A 27,954-nucleotide genomic window follows, 5' to 3' on the forward strand; every position below is an offset into this window, starting at 1 on the left:
TAGTTCACTATTCAGGAAGACTTTTACACTGTAACCTGTTCAGCCTTTCACAATACAAGTCTTTTTATAAACTGGAGAGCAAAATATTAGCATACTTTATTATATGTAATTACTACAGTATATATTACTGTTTGTATTTGCTATTTTTATCTATATTTTAAAATCTATTTATTTTTATTTATTTATTTAATTTTATGATTTGATCAACTTTCTTATATATCCTTTCTTGAGACATTCCAAGGAGTAACAAACATAAAGAAAATACATCTGTAAATACATTCAGACAGTCTACTTGTATTAAGATGGAATTAGTAGTTTATTTAATAGTTTTTAATTATTTCTCTAATCATCCTCTATATATTGTTTGTGTATTTCCTGCACTTCTCTTCTATCCATTGCACTGCTAAAACATTACAAATTTTCCTTCTGTGGGATTATAAGAGAGAAGTATATTGTTTTATCTTTATTGTATTTTGTCAATACACCATATCTACCTCCTCCCTATATTTGTGCAAACCAGCAAATGCTCTTTTTTGTTGTTCCAATAAAGTAGTATACATATATATATATATATATATATATATAACAGTAGTATGTTATATTTATAGTAAAACAAACAAATGAAAAAAAAAAAACAATACAAAAAACAGTCTATCTTTTCTGTGCTCTTGACCATAATTACAGATTTATGCGAAGATTAACAATATGAATGGCAAAACATTATCAAAACAACACTGTACTGGCAGTGTACATTCAGAATAAGATTATTACCACAGTCACACATAAACTGTGTGACCAGTGGATGCCACTGTAATTTTTTTTTATTGCAAATCATTAATTCGTACATTATAAAGAACAACTGCCTTTAAAAAATATAGAGTTAGGCTCTTCTCTAATGAAATAAAAAATAGAAATAGGCGTATCTCTGATGAAATAAAAAATAAATATAGCCTTTTATTTGATCAAATAAAAAATAGAGATAGACTTTTCTTTAATCAAATAAAAATTGAGATAGGCGCTTCTATAGTTAAAATTAAATAAAGAAAATAGAGAAAATAGCTTATCTCTAATGAAATGAAAAATAGAAATAGGCTTAACTTAAAACTAAAACTAACTAACTAAAAAATAAAGATAGCCTTTTCTTTGATCGAGAACAAAAATAGAGATAGGATTTTCTTTAGTCAAATACAATTAGAGATTAGAGATTAAAAAATAAAAATAGGCTTTTCTTTAATCAAATAAAAATATAGATAGGCTTTTCTTTAATTGAATAAAATATATTGATTTGCTCTTCTCCAGTTCAATAAAGTAAAATGGGCTCTGTTCTCTATGAGACTTTTATTTTGAAGGACTGAAGTGGAGGTATTGAGAGATGTTGACTGTGTTGAAGGAACTTCACAGATCTCCACGTCTCTGTGAGAGGAGGAAGAGAGAATGAATAAAGTGATTCAGGAGCTCAGCTCTTCCTCTCTCTCTCCTCCTCCTCACAGATCAGCCCGGCTTCTCCCTGTCCGGATCCTCCTCTCTGAAGTTCTGTGAGTGATCTTCTCTCCTGTTGTACTAATGATTGTAGCTGAGTGGAGCAGAGTTCCTGCAGGTTCTCTGTCTGTGCTGTCAGATTTACTCTCTGTCTGAACTCTTCTTATATTCAGTTCCTTACATTGTATTTCCTCTTAATTCATGTTTTATGTGTTTATTGTGGTTTACTTGTGTTGGGTCAGCTGATGTCCTTCTTCTCTGTTTCTCGCTGCTCTTATTACTGTTACAAATTTTTATTTTAGACTAGAAATAGAAGATTTAAGAATCTAACAAACTTCAGATCCTGGGTTGATAGAAGATGCTGGGTGCTGGTTTAATGGGTTTATCCCACCACCAAAATAATAGTAGTTGGTGTTGCTGTGGTGGTCTCTCCTGTGGGTCTGTCTGTCTGTCTGTCTGTCTGTCTGTCTGTCTGTCTGTCTGTCTGTCTGTCTGTCTGTCTGTCTGTCTGTCTGTCTGTCTGTCTGTCTGTCTGTCTGTCTGTCTGTCTGTCTGTCTGTCTGTCTGTCTGTCTGTCTGTCTGTCTGTCTGTCTGTCTGTCTGTCTGTCTGTCTGTCTGTCTGTCTGTCTGTCTGTCTGTCTGTCTGTCTGTCTGTCTGTCTGTCTGTCTGTCTGTCTGTCTGTCTGTCTGTCTGTCTGTCTGTCTGTCTGTCTGTCTGTCTGTCTGTCTGTCTGTCTGTCTGTCTGTCTGTCTGTCTGTCTGTCTGTCTGTCTGTCTGTCTGTCTGTCTGTCTGTCTGTCTGTCTGTCTGTCTGTCTGTCTGTCTGTCTGTCTGTCTGTCTGTCTGTCTGTCTGTCTGTCTGTCTGTCTGTCTGTCTGTCTGTCTGTCTGTCTGTCTGTCTGTCTGTCTGTCTGTCTGTCTGTCTGTCTGTCTGTCTGTCTGTCTGTCTGTCTGTCTGTCTGTCTGATATATGCAGAGAAACAGATACATGACCACAGTCTGTAATAAGAGAACTACAAAGTACTCCTGTATGATTTTTGGAGCTGAAAAAAGGTTGATCGACTATTGAATGACAATAGCAACCAACTGAGAAACAACTAGGAAATGCATAGCAACCACCACAAAGCCTAGCAACACTATAGCTACCACCTACCACCATCACAGCAACCTAAAACAGCATTACAACCGTGTGGAAGTGTGATCTAATTTTATTTGCAGCTATTTGGCAATGTTACCTTCAGAAAATGCACTTTTTAGTTAAAAAATAATGTTTTTATTCTAGACCAAAAACAAAAGATAGAACCTAATACATTTCAGATCCAGAGTTAGCACAAGTTGTTGGATGCTTTTCCACTAAGTCTTGGCAAGTAACTTGGCACCTCTAGGCCTTTGGCGTTTGGTATAAAGGCATGCATTGTGCAGAAAGTGCGAATACATCACTACTGCTAAATGAATACATGCTAAAATGATGCATAAAAGATATACAGCTCTGGAAAAAATAAGAGATCATTTAAAAAGCTGAGTTTCTTTGATTTTACCAAATTAAAAACTGCTGGAATATAATCAAGAGGAAGATGAATGATCACAAGCCATCAAACCATTAGGAGTGGCATAAAGTTATCCAAAAGCAGTGTGTAAGACTGGTGGAGGAGAACATGCCAAGATGCATAAAAAGGGTGATTAAAAACCAGGGTTATTCCACCAAATATTGATTTCTGAACTCTTTATGAATAGTTTATGAATATGAACTTGTTTTCTTTGCATTATTTGAGGTCTGAAAGCTCTGCATCTTTCAGCCATTTCTCATTTTCTGCAAATAAGTGCTCTAAATTACAATATTTTTATTTGGTATTTTGAAGAAATGTTGTCTGTGGTATACAGTATAAAACAACAATGTTCATTTTACCTATACATAGCAAAATCAGACAAACTGATTCAGAAACTAAAGTGGTCTCCTAATTTTTTCCAGAGCTAAATACTTTTTTCCAGCCTTGGTTTGAAAATTTTTGGAATTTGAATCTTGAATCTGATGAACAGAGGGGGTAAAAAGACTCATGGGTTCATACAAAGAGATCCATTCACATGTCTCTGCTTCTCACTCTCTAAAAAACCTGCACTCTGTATATGAGAAAGTTCCACAATATGTCTATTTTAAGATAAATGATGAAGTCAATTATTTAGCAATATTTTTGACTTCATAACCCTGTTGTTAATGTTGTTAATTAGCACTTAGCACTTGAGATTTCTCTGAAATGTAAAGTGAAATACAAAAAAATGCATTATTAATGTACACCTAGGCCCGTCACAATAATGATTTGTGTCTGGACGATGTACTGTCCTAACAAAAAATGCGATAAACCAATGTTATAAGCATTTTTAAAATCATTTTATGCCAATGATAGCATGATGATGGGGTACTATAGTGATGAAATTGTAGGTTTTAAAGAAGCAATAAATGTTGAATTATTAAATAAAAATATTATTATTTTAATTTTAATTTTAATAAAAATGTTAAAAATGTTAAATATCTAAAATAAACATAATATAATATAAATAAAATAAAATCACTGTTGTTAAACAAAGCCAGCATACCTTATTATTATTATTATTATTATTATTATTATTATTAATATGCCCTCTTATGTTCCTTTCTAAAAAAAAACATGAAGAGTAATACTGAAGTCATTATATTCGACATATATTGTACAATGTATGAAGTGTTTAAAGTAAGTAATTATTGTGACAGGCCTACAGCATTTACACTGATGGCTTCCAGCAGTGAGTGCAGTTAACAGTTATTTTTAGTTAATCTCATTCCATACAGTCTGAAGCAGCCAGGTAATTACATGCAGTACAGGTGAACTAAGCCACGTCCACTTTGGTGGAAGCTCTGACAGCATGTTAGCATTAAACTGCTGGCAGGATAGGGTGGGGACAAATTACACACACACACGTCAAAGAAGGGATAGGCGGACACGCCTCCACAACGACACGCATTCTTGTTCCATTTGCGTCAATATGTACTACAGCTTGTCTGTCAAGGTTTTGTTCCAAATATATTCAGCTTTTTAAATCAATCACCTTATTTTTGGGCGAAATTTACTTTATTGCCTAAATCATCTGCTCATATATTTTTTAGGTAATTTATTTGTGTTTCCTGAAAAACTTTGGTTAAGAAGGTGAAGGCAAAACTTATTTTTAAAATGTAAGAATATTTTATAATATTTTCTCACAATCTTAGACATAAACTGTCCTGCAGTGTGACATTACATACATACAAAGTAATTATTTTAATGATAAATTTCCTAACAAAATTGATCTTGCACATTTTGTCAACTGAGTGAATACACAGTTTTAACCTTAATAACTAGTTGAAAAAAAGATTCAAATCTATAATTGGCCTTCACCCTGTCTTGTTTAGAAATATGATTATCCATTGCCATGCCACAGGACAGCGTTTTCATTACAATGCCCTTAATATACAGCTCTGGAAAAAAAAGAGACCACTTAAAAATGATTAGCTTCTTTGATTTTACCAAACTGAAAACCTCTGGAATATAATTAAGAGAAAGATGGACGATCACAAGCCATCAAACCAAACTGAACTGCTTGAATTTTTGCACCAGGAGTAAAGCAGCATAAAGTTATCCAAAGCAGTGTGTAAGACTGGTGGAGGAGAACATGCCAAGATGCATTAAAACTGTGATTAAAAAAACAAATATTGATTCCTAAACTCTTAAAACTTAAAATCTTAAATCTTAAAACCTGTTTTCTTTGCATTATTTGAGATCTTAAAGCTCTGCACCTTTTCTGTTATTTTAGCCATTTCTCATTTTCTGTAAATAAATGCTCTAAATAATAATATTTTTATTTGGAATTTGGGAGAAATGTTGTCTGTAGTTTATACAATAAAACCACAATGTTCATTTTACTCAAACATAAACCTATAAATAGCAAAATCAGAGAAACTGATTCAGAAACTGAAGTGGTCTCTTAATTGTTTCCAGAGCTGTATTTACTGTGATCTTTACTGTGGTAATCTGATACATTTAAAAACTTAATATTGTAACTTAATAATAAAGTAAAAGTATTTAAAATAATGCAAAAAGATATTACATACAGTTTAGGTATTTTAGAAACGTTTATATTTCGTACTTTATTCATATCACATCACACCTCAGGACAATAAAAATGACACACAAAAAACACGTCTTTTATGTAAAAAAATTTTGCATTACTAACATGAGGTACTGTAATACTTTATGGAGTCACCCATCCATTTATGTGTGTGTTTGTGTTTCAGAGGCTGCCAGGATGGTGCAGAAGGTGCTGGTGACGGGTGGAGGGGGCTACATAGGCAGTCACTGTGTGGTGGAGCTGATTGAGGCCGGTTATCAGCCTGTGGTCATCGATAACTTCAGCAATGCTGTCCGAGGTAAATATGCTCATTCTGACTGAGCTTACCTGTGTGGATTTAGCAGATGTGTGACTGCAGATACTTAACGGTAAAACAATTGATTGGTGAAATGGATAACTCTGATGATCCAGCAGCAAGTAGTGGTGGGTGATATGGCCCGAAAATAATGTCACAATATTTGAGGGTATTTTTGTGATAACAATATTCTTGGCATTTTTGGCATCTTGGATATGACACAATAATAATTTTTTTGTGTTACAAATAAATTTCAAGATACCTCTGGGGAAAAATCTGCCACAGTACTGAATTAAATGCTTTTAAAAATATAAACATGGTGTAGAGGGTTTTTTATTGTCAAAAAACATGCACAGTATTATTGTGTACTCAATACTTGATATATGATATGGAACTTCCCTAACAGCAATTTAACAGTCAGTCCTCAAGTTGTTAAGATGTTCTGAAGCAGAAAAATATAGAAGGTGCTTTCATAACGGTGGTGAAGAATATTGGTTGCTAAATTCAGAGAAACTGACACCAATAAGTCCATAATTCTTGGTATTTGATTATTTATGATTATTTTATCTTCTTTTTAGAACATTCCTTTTGGTCCATTCGTCATGAAAAACAATTTTCACAATGCAAAAACCATTGCCAGATTCATGTTTTGTCAAAAAGTGAAAAACAGTAAAAATAGAGATAAAGGTTTGTGTAACAGCAATGTTTTGCTATAAAGTATTATTATGTTAGTATGTCATGTCTTATCTTTGCTTTGTCTGTGTGTGATGCCGACTGTGCTTGTGTGCTTTGCATTGAGGAGAAGGAGATGTCCCTGAGAGCCTGAAGAGGATAGAGAAATTTCTGGACACCAAGATTGAGTTCCATGAATTGGACCTGCTGGACAAACCCGGACTCGAGAAGATCTTTAAAAAGGTCACAACATGTACACTGTCCTCATTCTGTAGATATCAGTTTATTTCAGTTCAATTCAGCTCAGGTTTACTTTAAAGGGATAATTTTATGAAAAAAATCCAATTAACCCCAAATGTAGATGATCAGCCAGAACTGACATGTGTCTGAAATTAGGTTTCATAGTTTTACAGTGCAAAAAGTTATATTTTGTCAATTATTGGAGCGTTTTGTTTCTTTTAAGAAAATACAGGAATACAAGCTTACTGTACAGCAGGGGTGTCCAAACTTTCTTTCTTGGGGGCCAGAAGGAGAAATATATTTGAAGTCACGGGCCACAGACTCTGTAATAAAACAAATGATGTCTCTTAATATTAAACTCCTTAATTACGGCAACTTTTAGACTCTTTGGCCTGTTTTTCTGCGCTAGAAATGCGCACTCTCTCTGCTTTTAGACTCTTTGGCCCGTTTTTCTGCACTAGAAATGCGCACCCTCTCCGCTTTTAGACTCTTTTGCCCCGATTTTCTGCACTAGAAATGCGCACCCTCTCCGACTCTTTGGCCCGTTTCTGACACCTAGCGTTCAAACTTTGAATCTCACATTATAAAAACCTGCTTAACAGCGGGCCAACTTTCATTCTATTTCTAAAATACCTCGCGGGCCGCTCCAAAAAAGGAAACGGGCCGCAAATGGCCAGCGGGCCGTAGTTTGGACACCCCTGCTGTACAGTCTGTAAACTTATAATAATTTTTCCATTTTGTTACTGTTAATTTAGAGTGATATTAAAGAATCGTAACCTACAGGTACTTCTTGTTACTTTTTTCTTATATTTACTTTTCTTACAGCTAGCTCTGGAAAAAAATAAGAGACCACTTAAAAATGTTTCTTTGATTTTAACCTCTGGAATATAATCAAGAGTAAGATGGATGATCACAAGTCATCAAACCAAACTGAACTGTTTTTATTTTTGTAGCAGGAGTGGCATAAAGTTAGAATAAAACCAGGCTTATTCCACCAAATATTGATTTCTGAACTATTTCTGAAACCTTTATGAATATGAAGAACTGCATCATTTTTGTCATTTCAGCCATTTCTCATTTTCTGCAAATAACTGCTCTAAATGACAATATTTTTATTTGGAATTTGGGAGAAACGTCTTAGTTTATAGAATAAAGGGACAATGTTCATTTTAATCAAACATATACCTAAAAATAGCAAAATCAGAGAAACTGATTCAGAAACTGAAGTTGTCTCTTCTTTTTATTTTTATTTTATTTGTACTTAGTGTTACATCCAATGACTGTTATTAATGCTCCCTATTGTTGATACTGTGTAACTGCATGGTCATTTCTGTGTACCACAGCACTCCTTCTATGCAGTGATGCACTTTGCTGGACTGAAAGCGGTTGGGGAATCTGTGGAGCAGCCGCTACGCTACTACAGGGTCAACCTCACCGGCACCATCAACCTGCTGGAGGTAAATTCTTGACGGTAAACAGCCTGGCTACAATTAATGGAAGTCCAGAGGACTTATATGTTGAGATTAGAGACCAATAAATTACTTGTTCCCAGCTCTGCTAGGAACACTGAGCAATAGTGTTTTGTTTCTGATGGAACGGGTCTGTTCTGTACAACTGTTATTAATTACACCCAGGGCTCGGGACAGCTGGCTGCTATTGTCCGTCATTAGTGAGGGAGCCGTAAACAGCTTGCTTCTGGTTTGAGGGCATCTGTACCAAGCTGTGATGTCCATTAAAATTTGTCCTTCTTTGTCTGTGTGTGTCTGTGTGTGTGTTTGTGTCTGTGTGTCAGGTGATGCAGGCTCACGGGGTCCATAATCTGGTGTTCAGCAGTTCGGCGACGGTGTACGGGGATCCTCAGAAACTGCCTATCGACGAGCAGCATCCAGCCGGTGGCTGCACAAACCCTTACGGCAAGACCAAATTCTTCATCGAGGAGATGATCCGCGATCAGTGCAGCGCAGAGAAGGTAGGAAAATGTGTGTGTTAGTGTGTTAGGGGTGTTAAAAATGCTGTGTTAAAAAATGAGCAAGCTGACATTATTGAGTATATCAATCTCTGGGGAAAAACAACAATCAAAAGGCCTTTACTTCTCATGTTCAGTATAGACTGCGGTACACTTGCATTGAGAATGCCCATGCTGTGTGCTAATTAGTAGGGGTGTCACGATTCTCTAAATCCTCGATCCGATTTAATTTCCGATTTTAGGGTCACGATTCAATTCGATTCGATTCTCGATTTTGTATGCCAGTTTTAGATTAGTCTATGGTCAGTCATTGGTTTGATTCATCAAATTTACAATATCTTATTTCAAAAGGTGGGCTTGATACAAGTTAATAAGTTATAAGTTTTCAGTTAAACATGAAAAATAAGACTTTAAGACTTTTTCAGTCCCTGAGAATGACAAGTTTTTTTCTTTAATAAAGATATATTATTAACTTTATCTGAGAGAAAGATGCTCCTTAAGGTACCAAAACTATTAACATATTTGAGGCTAGACAAAACAACTGTTCTTTTTATATTTTTCTTTGAGCAGCGGCGTCGGCTACAGTGTGCTGCACCATTTGCGGGAGGGATCGTCGATCCTCTTTTTGACTTCGATGCTCGAGACATGACATAATTTCGAACGATTTCGATGAAATATCGAAAACGCGACACCCCTACTAATTAGGCAGCACATAGTTCATGTCGCCCTAAGTTGTCTGTTGTAAGTGTTTGTGGCCGCTCGCATTGTCACTTTTATCAGCCTAGCCGCTTAGCTAATCCAGGAAGCCACCTATTAAGCTCTCTCTCTCTCTCTCTCTCCTACACTCACACACACACACACACACACTCTACCCATTATTAAAAGCTTATGATAATATGGTAGGCCACGCGGTTTGATGGTAGGTGGTATGAAACAGTTTGGGAACCACTGATAGTTTTGATGATTATCCTTTATTAATAATTTGTTGTCCGGATCAGCACCTTCAGTTAAATATATATTATATAGCAGACGAACACTGATATTTGAGAAGTGAAATAAAGTTTAAAAGGTTTTAAAAAAATGTGTGCAATAATTATTTAAACTAAATTAGGCAGGAGCATAAATGTGAGTACCGAGTGGGCGTCGAGTGGTCCAGTGGTCTAATGAGCTGCCACTGTGAACGGGGGGTCGCATGTTCGAACCCCCGCTCATGCAGCTTTGCCATCAGCTGCCGGTGCTTAGAGGGAGTAGATGCCGCTCTCTCCCCATCACGTGGCGCTGGGCATCACGAGGCGTCTGTGAGCGGATGAATCGGAACCTGGCCGCTGTGCTTTCCTCCGAGCGCGCTAGCTGCTCAGGCAATGATTCATCAGCAGCAGCTCGAAAAAAGGGGTGATTGACTTCTCACGTGTCAGAGGAGGCGTGTGCTCGTCCGCATCCTCCAAGGGTCACGGGCGTCACCGGTGATGGGGACGCACAAAGGGGTCCCCATCACCGTGTTATACAGGAGGGGACCTTTATGTCATTTGAAGATCTTATTTCAAAATACGAAATTAGCAGTAGCAAATTTCTGGAGTATCTACAATTGAAGTCCATTATACAAGCAAGATTTAATTTAAATAATCAAACATTAGAAATCCCAGTATTGATAAAAGAGTTCATGAATCTCTATACTCCTAAATTGTTATCAAAAATATATAAGTTATTATCCAAAATTAATGATTCAATATCCCTCCCAATTACAAAATGGTATCGAGATCTCTCCATGAACCCAGATAAGAACTTTTGGACACAGATATGTTTAAACAATTTCAAAATGACGAAAAGTCCAAATTTACAACTCATACAATACAAAATTCTCCATAGAACACATTATACAGGGCATAGAATGTTCCAAATGGGCCTTAGAGAAACAAATATATGCACTAACTGTTCGGGCAATCATATTGAGAATTATATACATGCTATATGGTTTTGCATGCCTGTTCAGAGATTCTGGCAGATGATATGTGAAGACTTATCTACCTGGTTTAATTGCAATATCCCAGCTTCACCCAAACTATGCATTTTAGGTGATGTAAGTGAACTAAACATGGAAACAAATATATTGCACATAGTTCTCACTGTCTTATGCATCGCTAAGAAAACTATCCTCATGAAGTGGAAATCAAAAAATGATTTATGCATAAATCACTATAGAAATTTACTTTTAGACCACATTAGTCTGGAAAGAATGTCTGCAACCTCAAAAAAACAATTGGCTACATTTGAATCTCTCTGGTTCCCACTGATCAGCTCCATCACATGATGGGGGTGGGCGGCTGTAGTCGTGTCTCCTGGTGCGTCCGGCAGGTGGCTGGGGGGGGGATCGGGGGATTCGGGTGTCTGATGGCTCTTGGACTGGGGACGGTGGCTGCCGCTTGGTGATTTCTGTGTGCGGGCCCTGGTTGTTGGTGGGGGGGGCCTGGATGTATGCTCTTGTGGTCTTGGGGTGTGGGTCTGGGGGGCCCATGGTGGTGGGTGCTGGCCCTGTCCGGTTGGCTGGGTTCCCCTGTGGCGGTCGGGGTGCGGAGTCCGGGGCCCTGGTGCCCGTGGGCGTCTGTCGCCTGTTTGGGTCCCTCCCTGCGCTGGGGAGGGTCTATGCCTCTCTTGGGCGCGCCGTCGTGGGGGGTGGTGGTTTGGTCCGTGTTGGGGTGTCTAGTTGGCATTCCGGGATTCTGGGTGCCCTGTGGGGAGGTAGGGGCGCTCAGGTGGGGAAGCAGCAGTCTCCCACTTAAGACCGGTTGGTCCTGGGCTCAGGACCACTGTGTGTGTATGAGAAAGAGTGGGTTGTTGAGTGTAAATGTGTCTGTGTGTGTGTGTGTGTGTGTGTGTGTGTGTGCGTGTGTGTGCGTGTGTGTAATATCTGTTGTCTTTTGTATGTGAGTGGGGATGTGTATTTATGTTGTATTGCAGTGTGGGGATGGGGGCGCTGTCTTGCAGAGCGGCGGTGTCCTGGGGCCGTAGCCGCTCTACACCCTGGACTTGCCTTCCCTGTACTGCGGTTGGGTGTATGGAACTGGGTGCCTAGTGAGCCAGCAGTAGTTGGCTCTCTTCCTCCGGGGGGTAGTCCTCTGCCCCTCGGTCCTTTCCTGGCCCTTCCCCGACTCCTACTCAGTCTAACATCGCATTACACATACAAACTCATCATACAGCTTACACACATCATATTGCACATAGGGTTTTGGGGGGCAGGTGCTCCCTGCTCCTCAATTTTATTTTCGCATTTTAGACAATGAGGGCCTTTGGGGGGGCAGTGTGGTTGGGTGCTGTTATTCAGTTCTCATATTACAGCTGTCCCTCCAATTTTAATAGCACTGTAGCTTTCATTCATTCTTCTCATTATACACATTCATATCACTGCAACATGCTGGGTGGGGGGAGGAGGGGGGTCAGGTCTTCTCACACCCTGGTTTCGTGCACCCTGCCTGGGGTGTGGGTCGGGTGGTTGTTCGGGGCCGGGCTGGCTGCTTCCCTAGGTTGCCGCTGGCTCGGTACTGGTGCCCGCATGCCCGCATTAGGTGTTTATGTATGTTCTGTGTGTGTGACTGGTGTGCGTGACTGCTGTGTGTGACTGGTCTGTGAGTGAATGTGCACGTGTGCGACGGGTGTATGTGTGACGGATGTGTGTGTGACGGGTGTGTGAATGTGCATGTGTGCGTGAACAGTTGGTCCTGGGTTTGGGGCTGACTGAGCATGGACACCTGTGGGACATGGTTGCGTAGGGCGGGTTTTTGCCCTCCCTACCGCTCCACGCTGCTCTCCGCCGATCGTCACTGCCGTTCCTGGGGGGGTGGGCGTCCGTGGGTCCATGGGTGCGTGGCCAGATGCCCTAATGTGGTCTCTGGCCCGCCCCCTTGGTGGCCGTGGCCTGGGGTGGCTTGGGCCCCCTTGGCGTGGCGGGGGGGGCCTGCCGGGTGTCGGGCTGTTCCCGGGTGCTTGGGATCTCGGGGGCCGCATGCTCGGCTCGTGCAGGGGGTGCTGGCCTGCCGGGGGGGTGGGCTGCTCGCTTCCTTTGGCTCTCTGGACTCTTGCTCTTTGCCATGGGGGCTTCGTCTGGAGTCTCCCCCGTCCTCATCTGGGGTGTGCACATGGTTACCATCGGGATGTGTGGCCGCGGGTCTTCTGGGCTCCTAATGGGCTGTGGATGGTCTGGGTCCACTGGGTTCTTCCCTATCTGCCTCTGGATCGCAGGGGCATGGTGGCGGTTTCTTGCCTCCATTGTGGTAGGCATTTCATGACATAATCCGTAACACATGACATATTTTTGCAAAAAACAATAGAATAGAAGTAACTGTGCGTGTGTGTGTATGTATTTATGTGTATGTATTAATATGTATGTATATTTATGTATGTGTGTATATGTATAAGCATATGTATAGTTAGATATGTGAGTATGTGTATATATGTATGTTTGTTTATTTTATGTTTATTTTATTTTATTATTATTATTATTTTTTTGTTTGTTTTTTGTTTAGTTTGGTTTTTTTTTTTCTTTTCTTTTTCTTCTTCTTGTACCCCCCTCCTGTACCTCACACTCCGATCCTTCCAACCCTGAACTCCCACAACTATATCCACACAAAATATATATATATATAAAAAAAAATAATAATAATAATAAAAAATTAAATAAATAAATAAATAAATAAAAATAAAGTATTAATTGTCCTCCGAAGAGGGGGGGGGGGGGGAGTTGGTTGGGCCAAAAAAACAAAAAAAACAAAGGGGTGGGACAATTGGATATCCCAAAATTGGGAGAAAATGGGGAAAAAATCAGAAATAAAATTATAAAAAAAAATGTGAGTACCCCAACCGAAAAATTAGTAGATCCTCTTTTTGCAGAAATAAACTCTAAACTCTTCCCATAGCTTCTGATGAGAGTCTGGCTTCTGGTTGAAGATTTGAAAGATAGGATTATGATGGAAACTAAGAATAATCGTGAAATTCTGCTTTCTTAATTCTATGGAGCTCCACAGCACTTTAATAATATTAATTATTGAGTTGTAAGTAAAGCAGCAGTCCTTAAGATTTTTTCATTTTAAAAACAGGATTAATATTACTAAAATAATAATACTATAACTCATCTCCTCATTTATGCAATGTACATCAAAGAAACAAATAATTAGAACTGAATAGAGCTGGTAAGCTTAAACAGAACAGTTCTTGACAAAATCAAGATCATCCACTCTGAAAGGATTCCGCACCACAAATAATGCTTTAAAAGTACTCTTCCACATATTTTTTGCGCAATTACACATTCTCACCCGAGAGGTCTTTTTTAAATTCCTGAATCCCCAAAACTTACACCTTGACAATTATAGAAACAAAGCTGCTACAGACCGTGTTTTCTGTCTTCCAGGATTGGAACGCAGTGTTGCTCAGGTACTTCAACCCGATCGGTGCTCACATCTCAGGACAGATTGGCGAGGACCCACAAGGAATACCAAACAACCTTCTACCATATGTAGCTCAGGTAACCGATCTGAGCACAGCCATGATATGATTGATGTTCTAGACATAGTTCTGGTAATAGGCTTATTTTTATTTTTATTTATTTTAAGGTTGCTATCGGGAGAAGAAAGCATCTGAATGTGTTCGGAAACGACTACAACACAGTCGATGGAACAGGTAATAACCATGAACGAAAATGTTTGGCCAAAGGCAAAATACCAAATATAGAGTTTTTTTTTTACCCTTAAATTAATCGCATAGTTTTTTGGTACCACTTTAAAATAAGACTAACTTTATAAAGGGTTTACAAATGGATTGCAATTAGTTTATTAATGATTACTAATTAGGTTGTAAATGCCTTAAAAATCTTTAATAATCATTAATAATCAAGCCATCTATATTGTTGCCCTTTCTATGTATGTTTTATAACTGCTTATTAATGATTTTTAGGGCATTTACAACCTAATTAGTAACCATTTAATAAACTAATTGTAAACCATTTATAAACCCTTTATAAATGTAGTCTTATTTTAAAGTTTTTTCTTGCTTTTCTTGCTTTTTAAGAAAAAACAAATACTAAAATACAATTAAATATATAGAAAATGATTTTTTTTATCACATCAGCAAAGCACAGCACATTTACCTCAGCGGTGCTATTCTAATCATGAATTTCCTTCAGCAGTACATTTCTAATCATAAATGTTCAATCCTAATAAAGTCCCATGTGAGTAAAACTTTTACAGAGAAAGGCAGGCTAACTTAAGGTTAAGTTAGCTCAGCCAATGTTACTAACTATACAAGCCCTGTGCAGCTTTATTTCTAGAAAACACCCGCTTGTTATGAGGTAGTGGAAAGTAAGATCACTAAAAGTTTTTTTTTTTTTTTTCTGGTGAATCTTGTGTTTTTTATAATATACTGGTCCTTATTGCATATACTGTATTATAATAGAATAAAAAGACAGCTTTTTTCAGTATCACAGGTATTTATGATCATTTGAAATATCTCCTCTCGTGTCTCTCTAGGAGTAAGGGATTATATTCATGTGGTGGATTTGGCAAAGGGGCATATTGCTGCTCTCCGGAAGCTGAATGACAACTGTGGCTGCAAGGTAAGATTTCTCTTCACTCGTCTTCTCATTGTTTACTTTGTTGGTTTTCCTTTCTCTTCTGATCTCCTGGTCTTCTCTCACTTAGTTTTTTTGCTGCCATTGTCTTCCCTTCCCCTTCTCTCTTCTCTCTTCTCTTGTCCTCATACCTTTTCTTCCAATCTTTTCTTTTTCCAGACTTCCAATCTCTTTCTAAAGTCTTCTCTTCCAATCATAGTTTTTATTTTATATCTCAGTCTCCTCTTTCAGTCTTTTTTTAGTCCATTCTTTTCGGGTCTCTTCTTTTCTTTTCTCTTCCAAACTCTTCATTATTTGTCTTCTAATTTCTCCTCTTTCAGTCTCCTCTATTTCTGCCTAATGACTTTCCATACCTTCTTTTCTGCTCTTTTATCTTCCAATATGTCAGTTTTTTCCATTCTAATCTATTCTCTTCCAGTCTCTTCTTTTTTTCAATCTCTTCTCAATTTCTGTTTCTCAATCTCTGTCTCTATGTCTTTTCTTGTGTGTTACTTACTCTTGCTCTCTCTCTCTATCTCTCTCTGCAGGTGTATAATCTGGGTACAGGAACTGGTTACTCTGTGCTGCAGATGGTGAAGGCTATGGAAAAGGCTTCTGGAAATGAGGTGTGTACATTTCAGATCCATACAGTCCATTTGTAGACATTCTGTAATCATCAAGTTAAAAGTTCCTAAATGTCTTGGGTTTGCCCTTTTTTTTGTGGCAGATTGCGTACAAGATTGCTCCCCGGAGGAACGGAGACATAGCGTCATGCTATGCAGACCCTAGCCTGGCTGAGAAGGAGCTGGGATGGAAGGCTGATTTTGGCCTGGAGAGAATGTGTACGTATAAATTCAATGGGTTTCACTCAATTTCTGTCTCTAGAGGAGTTAGTACTACATCTATTAACAAAATCATAAAACGAAATCAAGATTGCTTGCTAAAGTTATGTCTTAGGCAGATATGTAAATAATTGTAATAATGGCACTAGTAGTAAAAGTGTTTTAAATGCTGCCCTATCAAAACAGGGTGTATAAGACATGCTTTAGGTAGTGTATCTCTAGATCATTGACTGTTAGACATGTCTCTACAACACAGTCATAGACATTCTGCCCATTTAGGTGTTTTGATAAACTGAATACCGCCTACTCCACCTAGTCTAGTTTCAGCTAGCCACTGAAATCTTGTTTCCTGTTAGGGCTGCATGATATTGGAAAATTACATTGCAAAAATGTGCTTTTTTCGACTATCTCTATCGCGATATTAAACAATGCAGCGTCCATGATGTCACCAGCCCTGTCCCCACCCACGTGCTGTCCACGTGCTTCCGGAGCGATCAAGAGCTGAGTCAGTGCCGAGCTCTCAAAACCTGAGGAAAACAGCAAAATAACAGTAATCGGCCCTTTAATCAGGCAGGTAAAAGATAAATATGAGTGTTTTTCTGGGTTTAAAAGCAAGAATTCAGCTGTAACTGGAAATATCTGCGCTGCAAAACTGTGCTGGACTGAGGCGAACAGCTTTCGACACGTGCGTTTACAAGCACATACCCAACCATGTGGATGGAGGCCATGCAGTTACCCTCAAGCTTCTTAGGCAGCAGCAGCCTGTCATTTACACAGACACAGAGACGACGCTGTGTATCTACTTCTTGTGTCAAGAATCAAAACATTGCAACATGACGTGTTTGATTTAATTGCCTTAAGTGACATCGCACGTCCTGCGATGTGACTATTGCGAATGCTAACATCGCAATGACGATGCTTAAAACGATATATCATGCAGCCCTACTTGCCGTGGGACTGTGAAACGTGGACTGCTACGGAGTGGCACTGCATTGTCATTCATGGAGAATCCAAGTCCTGTGTGGTATCCAGCTGGTATTCTAGCTTCAACATCCTTAAAATGTACACGATCTACAGGCCCAACTGCAACATCTTTAGCTAAATGCGCTTCAGGATGCCATGCAGAACCTGTATTCCTACTGTATTACCCACTGTATTTTATATTGTATCTAAGCTAGCCTTCTTTTAATGGGATTGATATGGATTCTATTCAGTGGATTGTATGCATTCCCCAATAAACTTATCCTTTCTCTCTAAAATTGTAATCACTTACATATACATATATCGTCTTTACATTTACACATATAAAATTCCATTCCATTCCAACAACTCCCTATTGGAAAAAATTTGTATACTGGAAATAAATTCAGTTTTTCGTCTTGACATTTGATGATGCAATTTCCTGTTTATTTGCTCTGACAGGTGAAGACCTGTGGCGCTGGCAGTCCCAAAATCCCACAGGCTTCAGTAATGGGAATGTGGTGTGAAGCTGATGCAGAAGGAAGACTGAAGAGAAGAAGATCCTAGAGCCATGAAGTCCATTACTTTTCTACGACTTGATTTAAACTAGACGAAATCTATGAAAACAATGACACAATGAATGATTTACATTCCTTACAGTACTGTTTCTACCTGATTACTTTTAAATTATTATTAGCAAGCCTTTGTCTCTTTGACCAATCTTAGTATGTGTCTTTATTGATCCTGTATTTTCTTTATTCAAATCCATTCTTAACTTAACATTTCCAGGGCCAAGTTCATTGCATATCTTTCTGTTTGTACCTTGTCATGTTGTCAATACTGTTGATTAACTTAATTCTTTAAATAATTATAATTTAATTATTTTGGGAAACAAGGGATTGTTTTATTTTCATCTGACTATACTTCTTTTATAACTGCATTGAAGCCAAATACAAGAAGACCAAAACAGGTGCTTTTTTGCAACTCATAATAAAAGGGATTTACAAAAAAATATATATTGTATCTTGTGCATTTATAAAGCTGTGTATTTCAGCCATTACATGTGTTATGCCCACGTTTCAGCATTGGAATAACTAGTTAATTACTAATAATACGTTTGTTAACCTAACTGTGAATTCTATCCGTCGCCTAAACCCAAATTTATTATGAAAGTTGATCTGAATTACTCTAGCATTCAGCTCTTATTCAGCACATGAGCCCAGTTCAGTATTACTTCATTCAATAATTACTAATAAAATATAAAATGATGATAGCCTTGTTTTTCCTCCCACTGTCAATTTTCTCATTTTTGGCAGGGCACTTTATAGTTCATTCTCAGCACTGCAGTGATACTGACTGGCATGGTGGTGGTGTATGAGGTGTTAGTGTGTGTATGTTGGCATAAGTGGATCAGATACAGCAGTGCTGCTGGAGTTTTTAAACATCTCACTGTCACTGCTGGACAGAGAATAGTCCACCAACAGCATCCTGTTTGCACTGATGAAGGACTAAAGGATGACCATCATAAACTGTGCAGCAACAGATTCAGAGCTTCTGTCTCTAACTTTAAACCTACTAGGTGGAGCAGCTAGGTTACCCTGGTTTTACACTCTAGATCTGCACCAAGAGCTTTTAGAGCTTCTGGTACAGCTACAACAATACAATAGATAAACAAATTGCAAAAGTGTAACGTAAGAGCAACATAAATCTAAAACACCAAAATAAATCAAATAAATACAATAGATGAGACAATTTAAAAGACAAGACAGTGCAGTACCATCACGGTAAAGTTAAATGTTCTAGTGAGGATAAGGTGCAGAGGAATTTAACATGCTGTAACGTATAGAACATACATGATCACAGCAGTTACTGATGTAGAGAATTTGTGTTTTTTTGGTAGAAGCAGCAAACATTGCTGATAGGGATGAAGATACTGAGACACTGAAACACAGAGAAACATTTCAGTCTCTGTGTGCTGAGTCTTTCTGTGTGTGAAGAGTGGTGGGGGGTTTAGTTCAGATCTGTGTGTTGTGGAGTCTGACTGCCTGGTGGATGAAGCTGTTGCAGAGTCCGGTAGTAAAGGCTCGGAAGCTCCTGTATCTTCTGCCGGACGGCATCAGACTGAAGAGTACATGTGAGGGATGGGTGGGGTCGTCCATAAGCTTTGCAGATGTAGCGTGTGGTGTAGATCTCGGTGATGGAGGGGAGAGGGTCTCCGATGATCTGCTCAGCTGTCCTCACTGTCCGCTGTAGGGTCTTGCGATCTGAGATGTTGCAGTTCCCAAACCAGGCTGTAATGCAGGTGCTCAAGATGCATTCTACAGTCTTGCTATTTTAATCTCAGTGTCTTCATGAGGTAGTGTCACCTGAAATAGTTTTCTCAACGTTTTGAGGGACTAATAATAATATTATTAGTTAAAACAAATAGTGTTATCCATTGTGGGTGTATATTCTGAGCTCTAACTATTCAAACTGAATGAGTTCGATTAATTGTCAGAATTTCAACACTCTAACCAATGCCTATATTAGGCAATGTTAAATAAAGGGTGGTTAAATTTTTCTTCTGTCCACTTTAAAAGATGGGATGCAACCAAAACAATAACATTTATTCAAGGTTTTTAATACCAGGCTGTTTAATTGTTGTTTTTCCATTGTCAACATTGACAGATGTGATGCATACAAAACAACAACATTTATTAAATGTTATTTGATATCGAGGTAAGATTGGACGACTCGGACGGGTGCGGTCGGTCTCCTGCGGGAGGGTTAGAGGCGCAGAGGTCGGGTGGAGTGGCCGGGCTGGAGCGAGCGGAGAGCGGGCATGTGGAGGAGGACACTTGTGCTTTAAGTGGCTCCACAGCCCTGGCGGGCTCTCTGAACACCCACGTCAGCAAGAGCCGTGTGGGGGGCTTTATCCCCCTCACACACACACACACACACACTAACGGGTTTCGGTCTTTCGGGCTAAGCAGGAAGTGATCAGTTAAAGCTGGAGGGGGTGGGAAACAGCACCACCACTAAAACCGACCAAAGTAGCCTAAAGACATGGAGATGGTCTGCGAAAGTGGGACGAGTAGACCGTACCGGACCCCGAGCGAGCCGGGTCAGCAGTGAGTATGCTGTATGCCGCTTTGTTGGAGGAAAGGGGGCGGAAGGAAGGGGCACAGCCGCCCCGGAGTGTGAGACGGGGGAGAGGCAGAGAGAGGCAGGCAGCGGGGCCGGAGCGGACTTAGGTGGGTGGCGGGCGGAGGTCAGGCAGGAGGGAGTCAGCGGGCTAGGCGGAGCTCCGCGCACGGGGAGAGAGCACCGCGCCGCCGCTGCGCAGTGCAGGATCTCCCGCTGAAGAAGAGGGCTAACCGCGGGCTGTGGGAGCCGAGCTAAGTCCCTGAACCACCCCGGGCGTGGTTTGCATGTTAGCCCACCCTCTTTAAACCCTTAATATGGGCGTTTATTCGCTTTATTTCGTTGATAATGCTCAAAATGTTGCATTTAGTGCCGTGGACACAGTATTTTACTGTATTTTCCTGTTTAGCTGCTGCAGTTAGTAGAGAACAGGGGGAGGGAAGGAGGTCGATGGGCTCAAACATGAAGGGCTTCCAGCGGCTGCCCGTTTCCACATTATTAGCTTATTTTATGGCAAATATTCCACACATTTATCTCGTCTGTCTTATTAACTGAGGAAAAACACACACATTATGGCTAGTGAGCGTTATCCAGGTCCTGGAGGTTAGAAGCTAGTTTTAGCTCGCCTTTCAAACGGGTGTAGGCTGCTCTAATGGAGCACGGGCGGGCGTGCTCGTTTTTTTCTTTTTTTGTGGGATTGACCTCTTTTTCAACATCAATTGCGAAATATTATAGCTAATTATTAACTTATTATAATGAAATATAAATGAAAATATGTTTGTAAGATATTGGTAAAAAAAAAATAGAATATATTTTTGGTGCTTGTCTGTTCTGATTACAAGGTTTAATCATATACATTAAAATCTATAAAATAAAAGAAGATAGAGAAAAATATATATATATATATTATTTTTCTCTGATTTTTACCACCCGACCTTTTTTATTTACCTCCACCCCGATCCTAAATTCTGTTACCCGTTGGGAGAAACGGGGGTGTGTGTGTTATTTTTGTCCCCACCCATTTTAGGAATATAATTGACAGCACTAGGAGCTTATAGCAGATGCCGCACTCATGACTTTCAGTCCTGTTCTATTAGCCAATCACAGTGCATCAAGGGGGCGGGACCTGTCGCAATACAGGTGGGAAAGGAAATAACACGGGGTGCGGCTCTCTCCTCGAGAGCCAGCGCGCTTGACTGACAGACGTAACAGCCAATCAGAAAGCAGGGGTGTCTGTTTTAGCCCTTTTCCTTTCTGGATGGAACAAAGGATCTGGGAAGGGGAGAGGATGACCCAGAAATGGGCTGCTGGGGTGAATTATGATCCACGGTCTGGAGCACTTCAGTGGAAATGTTGTGGCTGAGCCGATTTGACTCTGTATACCTAGATTTTAACGTTGGTGGCTAAAAACAAGCATATACTATAATAATTATTTTTTATAATTTATTTTTTATTGTCTTTTATATTACAAGTGGGACTAGACAATAATTCAATATCAACATATATCATATATCTTAGCTTATATCAAACAGCAAAACATACTTTATCTAACCAAGGCTAGCTGCTGTGTCTATGCTAAATTTGATATCAATTATATATATTTTGGTCATTTTGCATCTGTACCTACTGTAAGATGTGGTTTCTCTATTGCTGAACTGGTCCACACCTGCTCTTTTTGTGTGGGTATGATGGTTTGTGGTAGACTTGTCACATAACATTATTATTATATGGAATATTATAAAGGCATTATCAACCTATCATAAAGTATATGAACATGACCTCAATTATTTTTGCTGATGTAGATATTGCCCATAGTTTTTTACCAAGCATGGAGATTCAATTGACATCAATGAGAAGCACCATCTACCCTTCCAAAGAGAGCATGGCCAATTATGCTTTCTTGGACTCTGGCTGCTGATGGCATGCAGCATTATTTAGAACATAAAAATATTTTATATATTGAAATTCGATGTCTGAATATTTTTTAATAATTAAAAAAGGGGACAGGATTAGTCTGTTGTCAGAGGCCTTCAGCAAGGAGTAATGTTTTTTGAAATATCGTGATATTATTTTAGGGGCATATTGTCCACCTCTAATTTCACAACATATTTCTTTAAAACCAGCTAATTTTTAATCATGCCATCTTTAACTGCATCTTTTCTTATTTCAGGCTGATCCACAAATTCACGAGTGCAGACATATCAGCCAATCACCAGTGCTGCCTCCTGAAACAGCTGGACCAACAGAGACGGAAGCAGCTCTTCTGTGACTGCAACATCCTTGTGGAGGGGCACCTTTTCCGGGCACACCGTAACGTCCTGTTCGGCAGCAGCGGCTACTTCCGCATGCTGCTCTCCCAGGGGGCCAAGAGCAGCCTGGAGCCCGTCAGTGCCTCCTTTGACGCTTTTAGCCCCGACATCTTTACCATCATCCTGGACTTTGTGTACTCTGGAAAACTGGAGCTTAACAGCACCAATATGATCGAGGTGATGTCAGCGGCCAGCTACCTGCAGATGGATGACGTCATCGCCTACTGCAAGTCCTTCATCAAATCCTCCCTGGAGATCAGCACCAAGGAGGAGGACAGCCGCTACCTGTGTTTGTCGGATGGCAGCGCTTCACGAGACGGTGGTGAGGATGGCAGTGAAGAGCCCACGGCCTGCGAGGTCAGCACAGCCAATGAAAACGTCCTTTGGGACCAGCAGGAGGAGGACGACCAGTCTAAATATGAGTACCCTGGAGAGGTGACCAGCCCACAGTCCTCAGCCTTGCCGCAGAGCCCCCCGACCCAATCCATCATGGACTCTGGAATGGAGGAGGATCAGGCGGTGCAGTTCACGGCGGTGGAGCCCCGGAGGAGGGGGAACAGGAAGAGAACGGCCACGCATCGCTACGCTCCAGACGATTCACCCTTGGACCTCCAGTCTTCTCACAAAGCAGATGAACTCTATGCCACCATGCCCACTATTTTAGGAGTGGTGGGTGTTTTCAACAAAGGTAAGATCATATATAAGGGGCTCTTATATTCAGCATTGTCTTGCATGATTTAAAAAAAAAACTGGACTCACACATTGTGATTACAAATGAGATTGGTGAAAGTCTTAGAGATTGGACCGATCTAGGCCTGGACAATAATTCGATATCGGTATTTATCGTGATAAGAAATGTTTCAATAACGGTGATATAATTTTTGTGGTATATCGATATGTTTTATTTACATGGACAGGCATTTTTTACTGGCGTAAGCTCGCCCCAGAGCTGAACACAATCAGCCTCCGTTGCTGAGCTATGTCTGTGCGTGATGACGTAATCACACAGGCACGTAGCCACATAGGCTAGGCTAGGCTAGGTTAGATTTGACTTGGCTAGGCTAGGCTAGACTAGGCTCGGGTCCGCTCCGCTACGCATCTAAAATGCCTCGCGCTGGAGCCAAACGGAGCCAGGACAAGCAGATTCAAGGTTTTTGTATTCGTTATCCTAGTTGAAACACTTGTTTTGATCTGTTAAATATGTTTACAAAAGAGTAAGACGCTCTGCGTCTGTTGTAATTTAAAGTTATTTTTTGTTATTTAGTTATATAGGCTTATGTTTAACAGGGATGTCATGTTTTTATTTTGCTATATGCAAATAAAATTGAGCATTGATTTATTTTGATAATTTTTTATTTCTTAAGTATTATAAAGTTTTTGTGAAAGGAGGTTTCAAAGACTTAAATACTATTTTCAGACAGTAGTGTACAGATTTCCATTGCAGGGATTCTTAGCAGTTTTCTAAGGCCTTCAAAATATTTATATCGATATCGAAATTATATAGTATCGACCGAAATTAAGGAATATATCGTGATATAAATTTTGGCCATATCATCCAGCACTAGACCGATCCAATACAGTATCGGTATCGGGGCCGATATTAAGAATGTAAGCGGAACGGTTATCGGGTGACTGCGGCCGATCCACTTACCGATCCATATTCCAGTTCGCAGCTTGAGCTGGACAATAAACCCGCCGTAAAGTTAACATAAAATGCATCAATGATCCGGATTTACACTTTGCTCCAGTGTTGTGAAGGTAATAAGTAACAAGTAATAAGTTTTAAGTGAACTTCAGCCATAATCCACATTGAATATCAAAGCACTGATTCTACCCACTCTAACCAGCTCTAAGAAATTAATCTGTTTTAAAAAAAAACAGTGATTAATTCAGCGCAGAAATACAGTTAGCGTTGCCATTTCGCCATTAGCCATTGCAGCTAATCCACTATGGTACGTGTCAAAATAAAAGTCTCATTTGAAACCAGTGCAAATTTTTTTTTTATAATTTGAAAGAAAACTATTGTGTATTTGTATATAATGTAAAAAAAGGGGATTGTTCCATCACTAGGCAGTCTAGGTAATCAAAATTCCCTACATGCGAAATCCAGAACACTATACAGAGCACTTGTAAACAATCTAAATGTCTGATATCCTCGAAGAAGTACTGAATTATTGGTTTTTAATGTAGGATAAGTTGCATCATTTGTACATATATACAGTGTAATGCTGCATGTGAGAAAGATAAAGTTCTTTCCTTCTTTCTCTTTTTCTATTCTTGTATTCTACTAACATATTCTCTCTCTTTCTCTCTTTCTCACTGTCTCTCAGACAGCAACCCTTGCATGCGCTTCAAGTGCCCGTTCTGCACGCACACGGTGAAGAGGAAGGCTGATCTGAAGAGACACCTGCGCTGTCATACGGGCGAGAGGCCGTACCCATGCCAGGCATGCAGCAAGCGCTTCACCCGTCTCGAGCACCTCCGCAGCCATTTTGAAACGGTAAGAAACACCTGCCTGGCTTCCTGGCAGAAAGTGTAGACCACTTCAAATAAACAGAAAATGGTAGTTGGGGGTATGAATGTGGTTGATGAAGTGTTGGAGCTACATGTGATTTAGAGAAAGCACATGCTAGCCTTCAAGTTCCCAGCACTGGTAGAACTGGTGTGTTGGGTAGAGTTCAAGACAAGGGCGTAGGAGCGGGTTTGATATTGGGGGACACAAATTTGCTATTATGAATCAAAGCCCACCCTATAGTGTCTTAGAACAACAATTGTTGAGTTCCAAGTAAAGGTGACTTTACAACCTAAACATGTTACTCCACATTACATTTACTGTAGGTATTATATATATTGCGTGAAATGTCTGAATTATATACATATATGACAAAAACTGGTCAGTTACCACCCAACATTTAAAACAATATAACCGATTTTGTTATTCTACTGCATATTCCCACTGTTCTGCATATTCTGCTGCATATTCCCACTGTTCTGCATATTCTAGAGCTTTCTCTGCTTTATATGCACTTAATAAAGTAAGTGGTGGTATGATGTGTCTATTAAACTGTTGGAGATACATAATGATTAATCTAGGCTCCATAGGGGGCTATGGGATTTTAACGGTACGTTCTCACTGCAGCGGTGCGGCATCGCGGCCAATCACTTTCTCCGCCTCCCACTTGCCGCTTTGGGGCGTGTCGCCTGACCAACATGTTTGTCTGCCACCAGCAAGAGTGTGTAGAGTTGTAGTTCAGTGCTGTGTTCGAATACGATGCTGTTACATAATGTTTCTCAACTAATGTGTGTAGTTCCCTCTGAATTTATATTTTAATACTGAATAAATTATAAGCTGAAGCCAATGTGAGCACTTCCCGCTTGTTTTAAAAATTCTGGTGGTTGTATTCAGCAGTATAAAACTGGGTTTCCAGTTCACATGTGGCTTGTGTGGGACAACGTCATGTCCGCGTGGCGCTGATTGGCTACCGCCTCCCAGAGTGCTCTTTGCGCGACACTGCCGCCGCTCTCCATAGAAAACAGTGGGAGGCGGAGGGAAAAACGCTTCGTGCCGCTGCAGTGTGAACGTACCGTAACAGGTAAACTCATTAAAGGACTGTTTGTTAACTAATAGGATAGACATGGTGGAAAACACAATTTTAGGACAGTGATCAGGGTTAAGAAACTGCTTTAAACTACCTACATAAAATATTGTACTAAATTCTGGCTATCCTCTACATCCATCTTCTCGATAACAATTTAGCTAAATAAATTTTTGTTCATTATGACTTACAGTAAGTCCTGCAATCCTAAATTAATAAACACAGTTTGAAAATGAATTAGTGATTAGCTGATCAGGTACAGGTACTTTTTTTTTAAAACCTTAACTTCCTATCTAGCTAATTCCGACTAATTCTGACTAACACCGCTGCAGTTTATTAATCACACAGCTGCAGTGTGGGTTTAATCTGTGTGTTTTGATTCAGAGACGCGTCCTTTTAACCAGCTGTCAGAAACAGTGTCATCACAGTTTACATGGTTATTTCCGTTTCCTTTCTTTTAGAAAAATCCCTGTATATCAATATCTGTTTTAAAGTCAGCTGCTGCTGCATTCCATTCCCGCTGCAAAATATCACAGCAGGGGAGGAGCTTCCCCTCACCAGCAAGCTGATTTGCTGTTTCTACTGAGAGGCGGAACTTAATTCCTGAATCAGCTTCGTGATTGGCGTTAAGAAATTTCCCAATCACACAGCGGTCTGTCTCCTCATTAATAGTACAGCTGAGTTGAGTGAAACAATGTCATTTTTGGGGGACAAGTCCACCTGTTTCTAATATTCCCCCCTGGTTCCTACGCCAATGGTTCTAGCTAGAGTGTGGGAATTGCACGTGACTGAAATCTTTTCCTGCAGATCCATCAGGCACGGAAGCTGGTGTGTCGGAAGTGTAAGTGTCCGGTAACGGAGGAAAGCGGTCGCGTCGTGTGTGAGGGAACCCGCCGTTACCGGCTGTGCGGAACGTGCATTCACGAGAGTGGCCTCCTGACGGACGCCACTGACACTAATGGAGAGGAACCTGGGCTGATGCTTGGCGTTGAAGAGGACCTAGAGGAAAACAGGGACATGGGCTGGGCAATGGACGACGATGACCTGGCGGAAGACTCAGGAACTGACCTAATTATTCAGGAAGTGGAGGACAGCGATGAGGAGGCTGCAGCCAAGTAAAATGTGTGTGTGTGTGAGTGTGAGCGAGAAGTTGGTGCCAGTTAAATTTAACTTTCTTTGGAAACTCTCTCAAGTTTAAATCAAAGAAAATACTAAGTTCTATAATGGTATAAATGTATACTTGTAATATAAAATTATGTAAATAGATTATTTCACAAACACAGTTGCTTAAATTACAATTATGTAATTGTGTACTGTTGGTTATATGAGAAAGATGATCATGCAGTGTTCTATTTTGCAGAATACTTAATAATTTCTCAGTTATTTTCTGTAATTTTAAACAATGTTTGTACATGCTTATTTATCTACACTTGTACAATAATCCTGCTACTTCTAAAGATTCTCAAGGATTTGATGGAAAAGGGAAACCATGCGCTACAATATTTTGTGTTTGATTTTATTTAATTTTTTTTGCAGAACAGTTTGAACAATCAAGTGTATTTTTTTTTTGTTTTTATTCGTTTCAGTTTTGTGAAAACAAATTTGCACTTATGTATCTTCTTTTTATCATTATTGTGTTGTATTAAGAGCGTTATTATGTTAATTTATTATATTTTTACTTTTTTAAAGAAAATTTATACATTTATTATTGCCTTGGATTAAAACTGTTACGATTTAAACTA

At 39.7% G+C, this 27,954-nt stretch overlaps 2 protein-coding genes across 4 annotated transcripts; both read left to right on the plus strand.

The window, feature by feature from the left end:
* Window positions 1-1,380: 1,380 nt before the first annotated feature.
* gale (UDP-galactose-4-epimerase) lies at window positions 1,381-18,198 on the plus strand. 2 transcript variants are annotated; one of them, XM_049463566.1, is made up of 11 exons: window positions 1,381-1,535; window positions 5,784-5,915; window positions 6,712-6,827; window positions 8,168-8,281; window positions 8,617-8,793; window positions 14,189-14,302; window positions 14,391-14,457; window positions 15,303-15,388; window positions 15,931-16,008; window positions 16,110-16,224; window positions 17,647-18,198. In XM_049463566.1, exons 2-11 carry the CDS (start codon window positions 5,795-5,797, stop codon window positions 17,709-17,711), a joined length of 1,053 nt encoding a protein of 350 aa, XP_049319523.1. In that variant the 5' UTR covers window positions 1,381-1,535; window positions 5,784-5,794; the 3' UTR covers window positions 17,712-18,198. The 2 variants fall into 2 exon arrangements, with proteins under 2 accessions (XP_049319523.1, XP_049319524.1); XM_049463567.1 differs by having other exon boundaries at window positions 6,715-6,827.
* A 1,765-nt stretch (window positions 18,199-19,963) lies between these two features.
* Window positions 19,964-27,954, plus strand: zbtb8a (zinc finger and BTB domain containing 8A). Of its 2 annotated transcripts, none has more exons than XM_007257568.4 (4): window positions 19,964-20,294; window positions 22,478-23,304; window positions 24,947-25,116; window positions 27,020-27,954. In XM_007257568.4, the coding sequence occupies exons 1-4, from the start codon at window positions 20,230-20,232 to the stop codon at window positions 27,329-27,331; spliced, it is 1,374 nt and encodes a 457-aa protein (XP_007257630.1). In that variant the 5' UTR covers window positions 19,964-20,229; the 3' UTR covers window positions 27,332-27,954. The 2 variants fall into 2 exon arrangements, with proteins under 2 accessions (XP_007257630.1, XP_007257631.1); XM_007257569.4 differs by lacking the exon at window positions 19,964-20,294 and adding an exon at window positions 20,342-20,596.

Source organism: Astyanax mexicanus, chromosome 14 (assembly GCF_023375975.1).
Source record: "Astyanax mexicanus isolate ESR-SI-001 chromosome 14, AstMex3_surface, whole genome shotgun sequence".
Lineage (NCBI taxonomy): Eukaryota > Metazoa > Chordata > Actinopteri > Characiformes > Acestrorhamphidae > Astyanax > Astyanax mexicanus.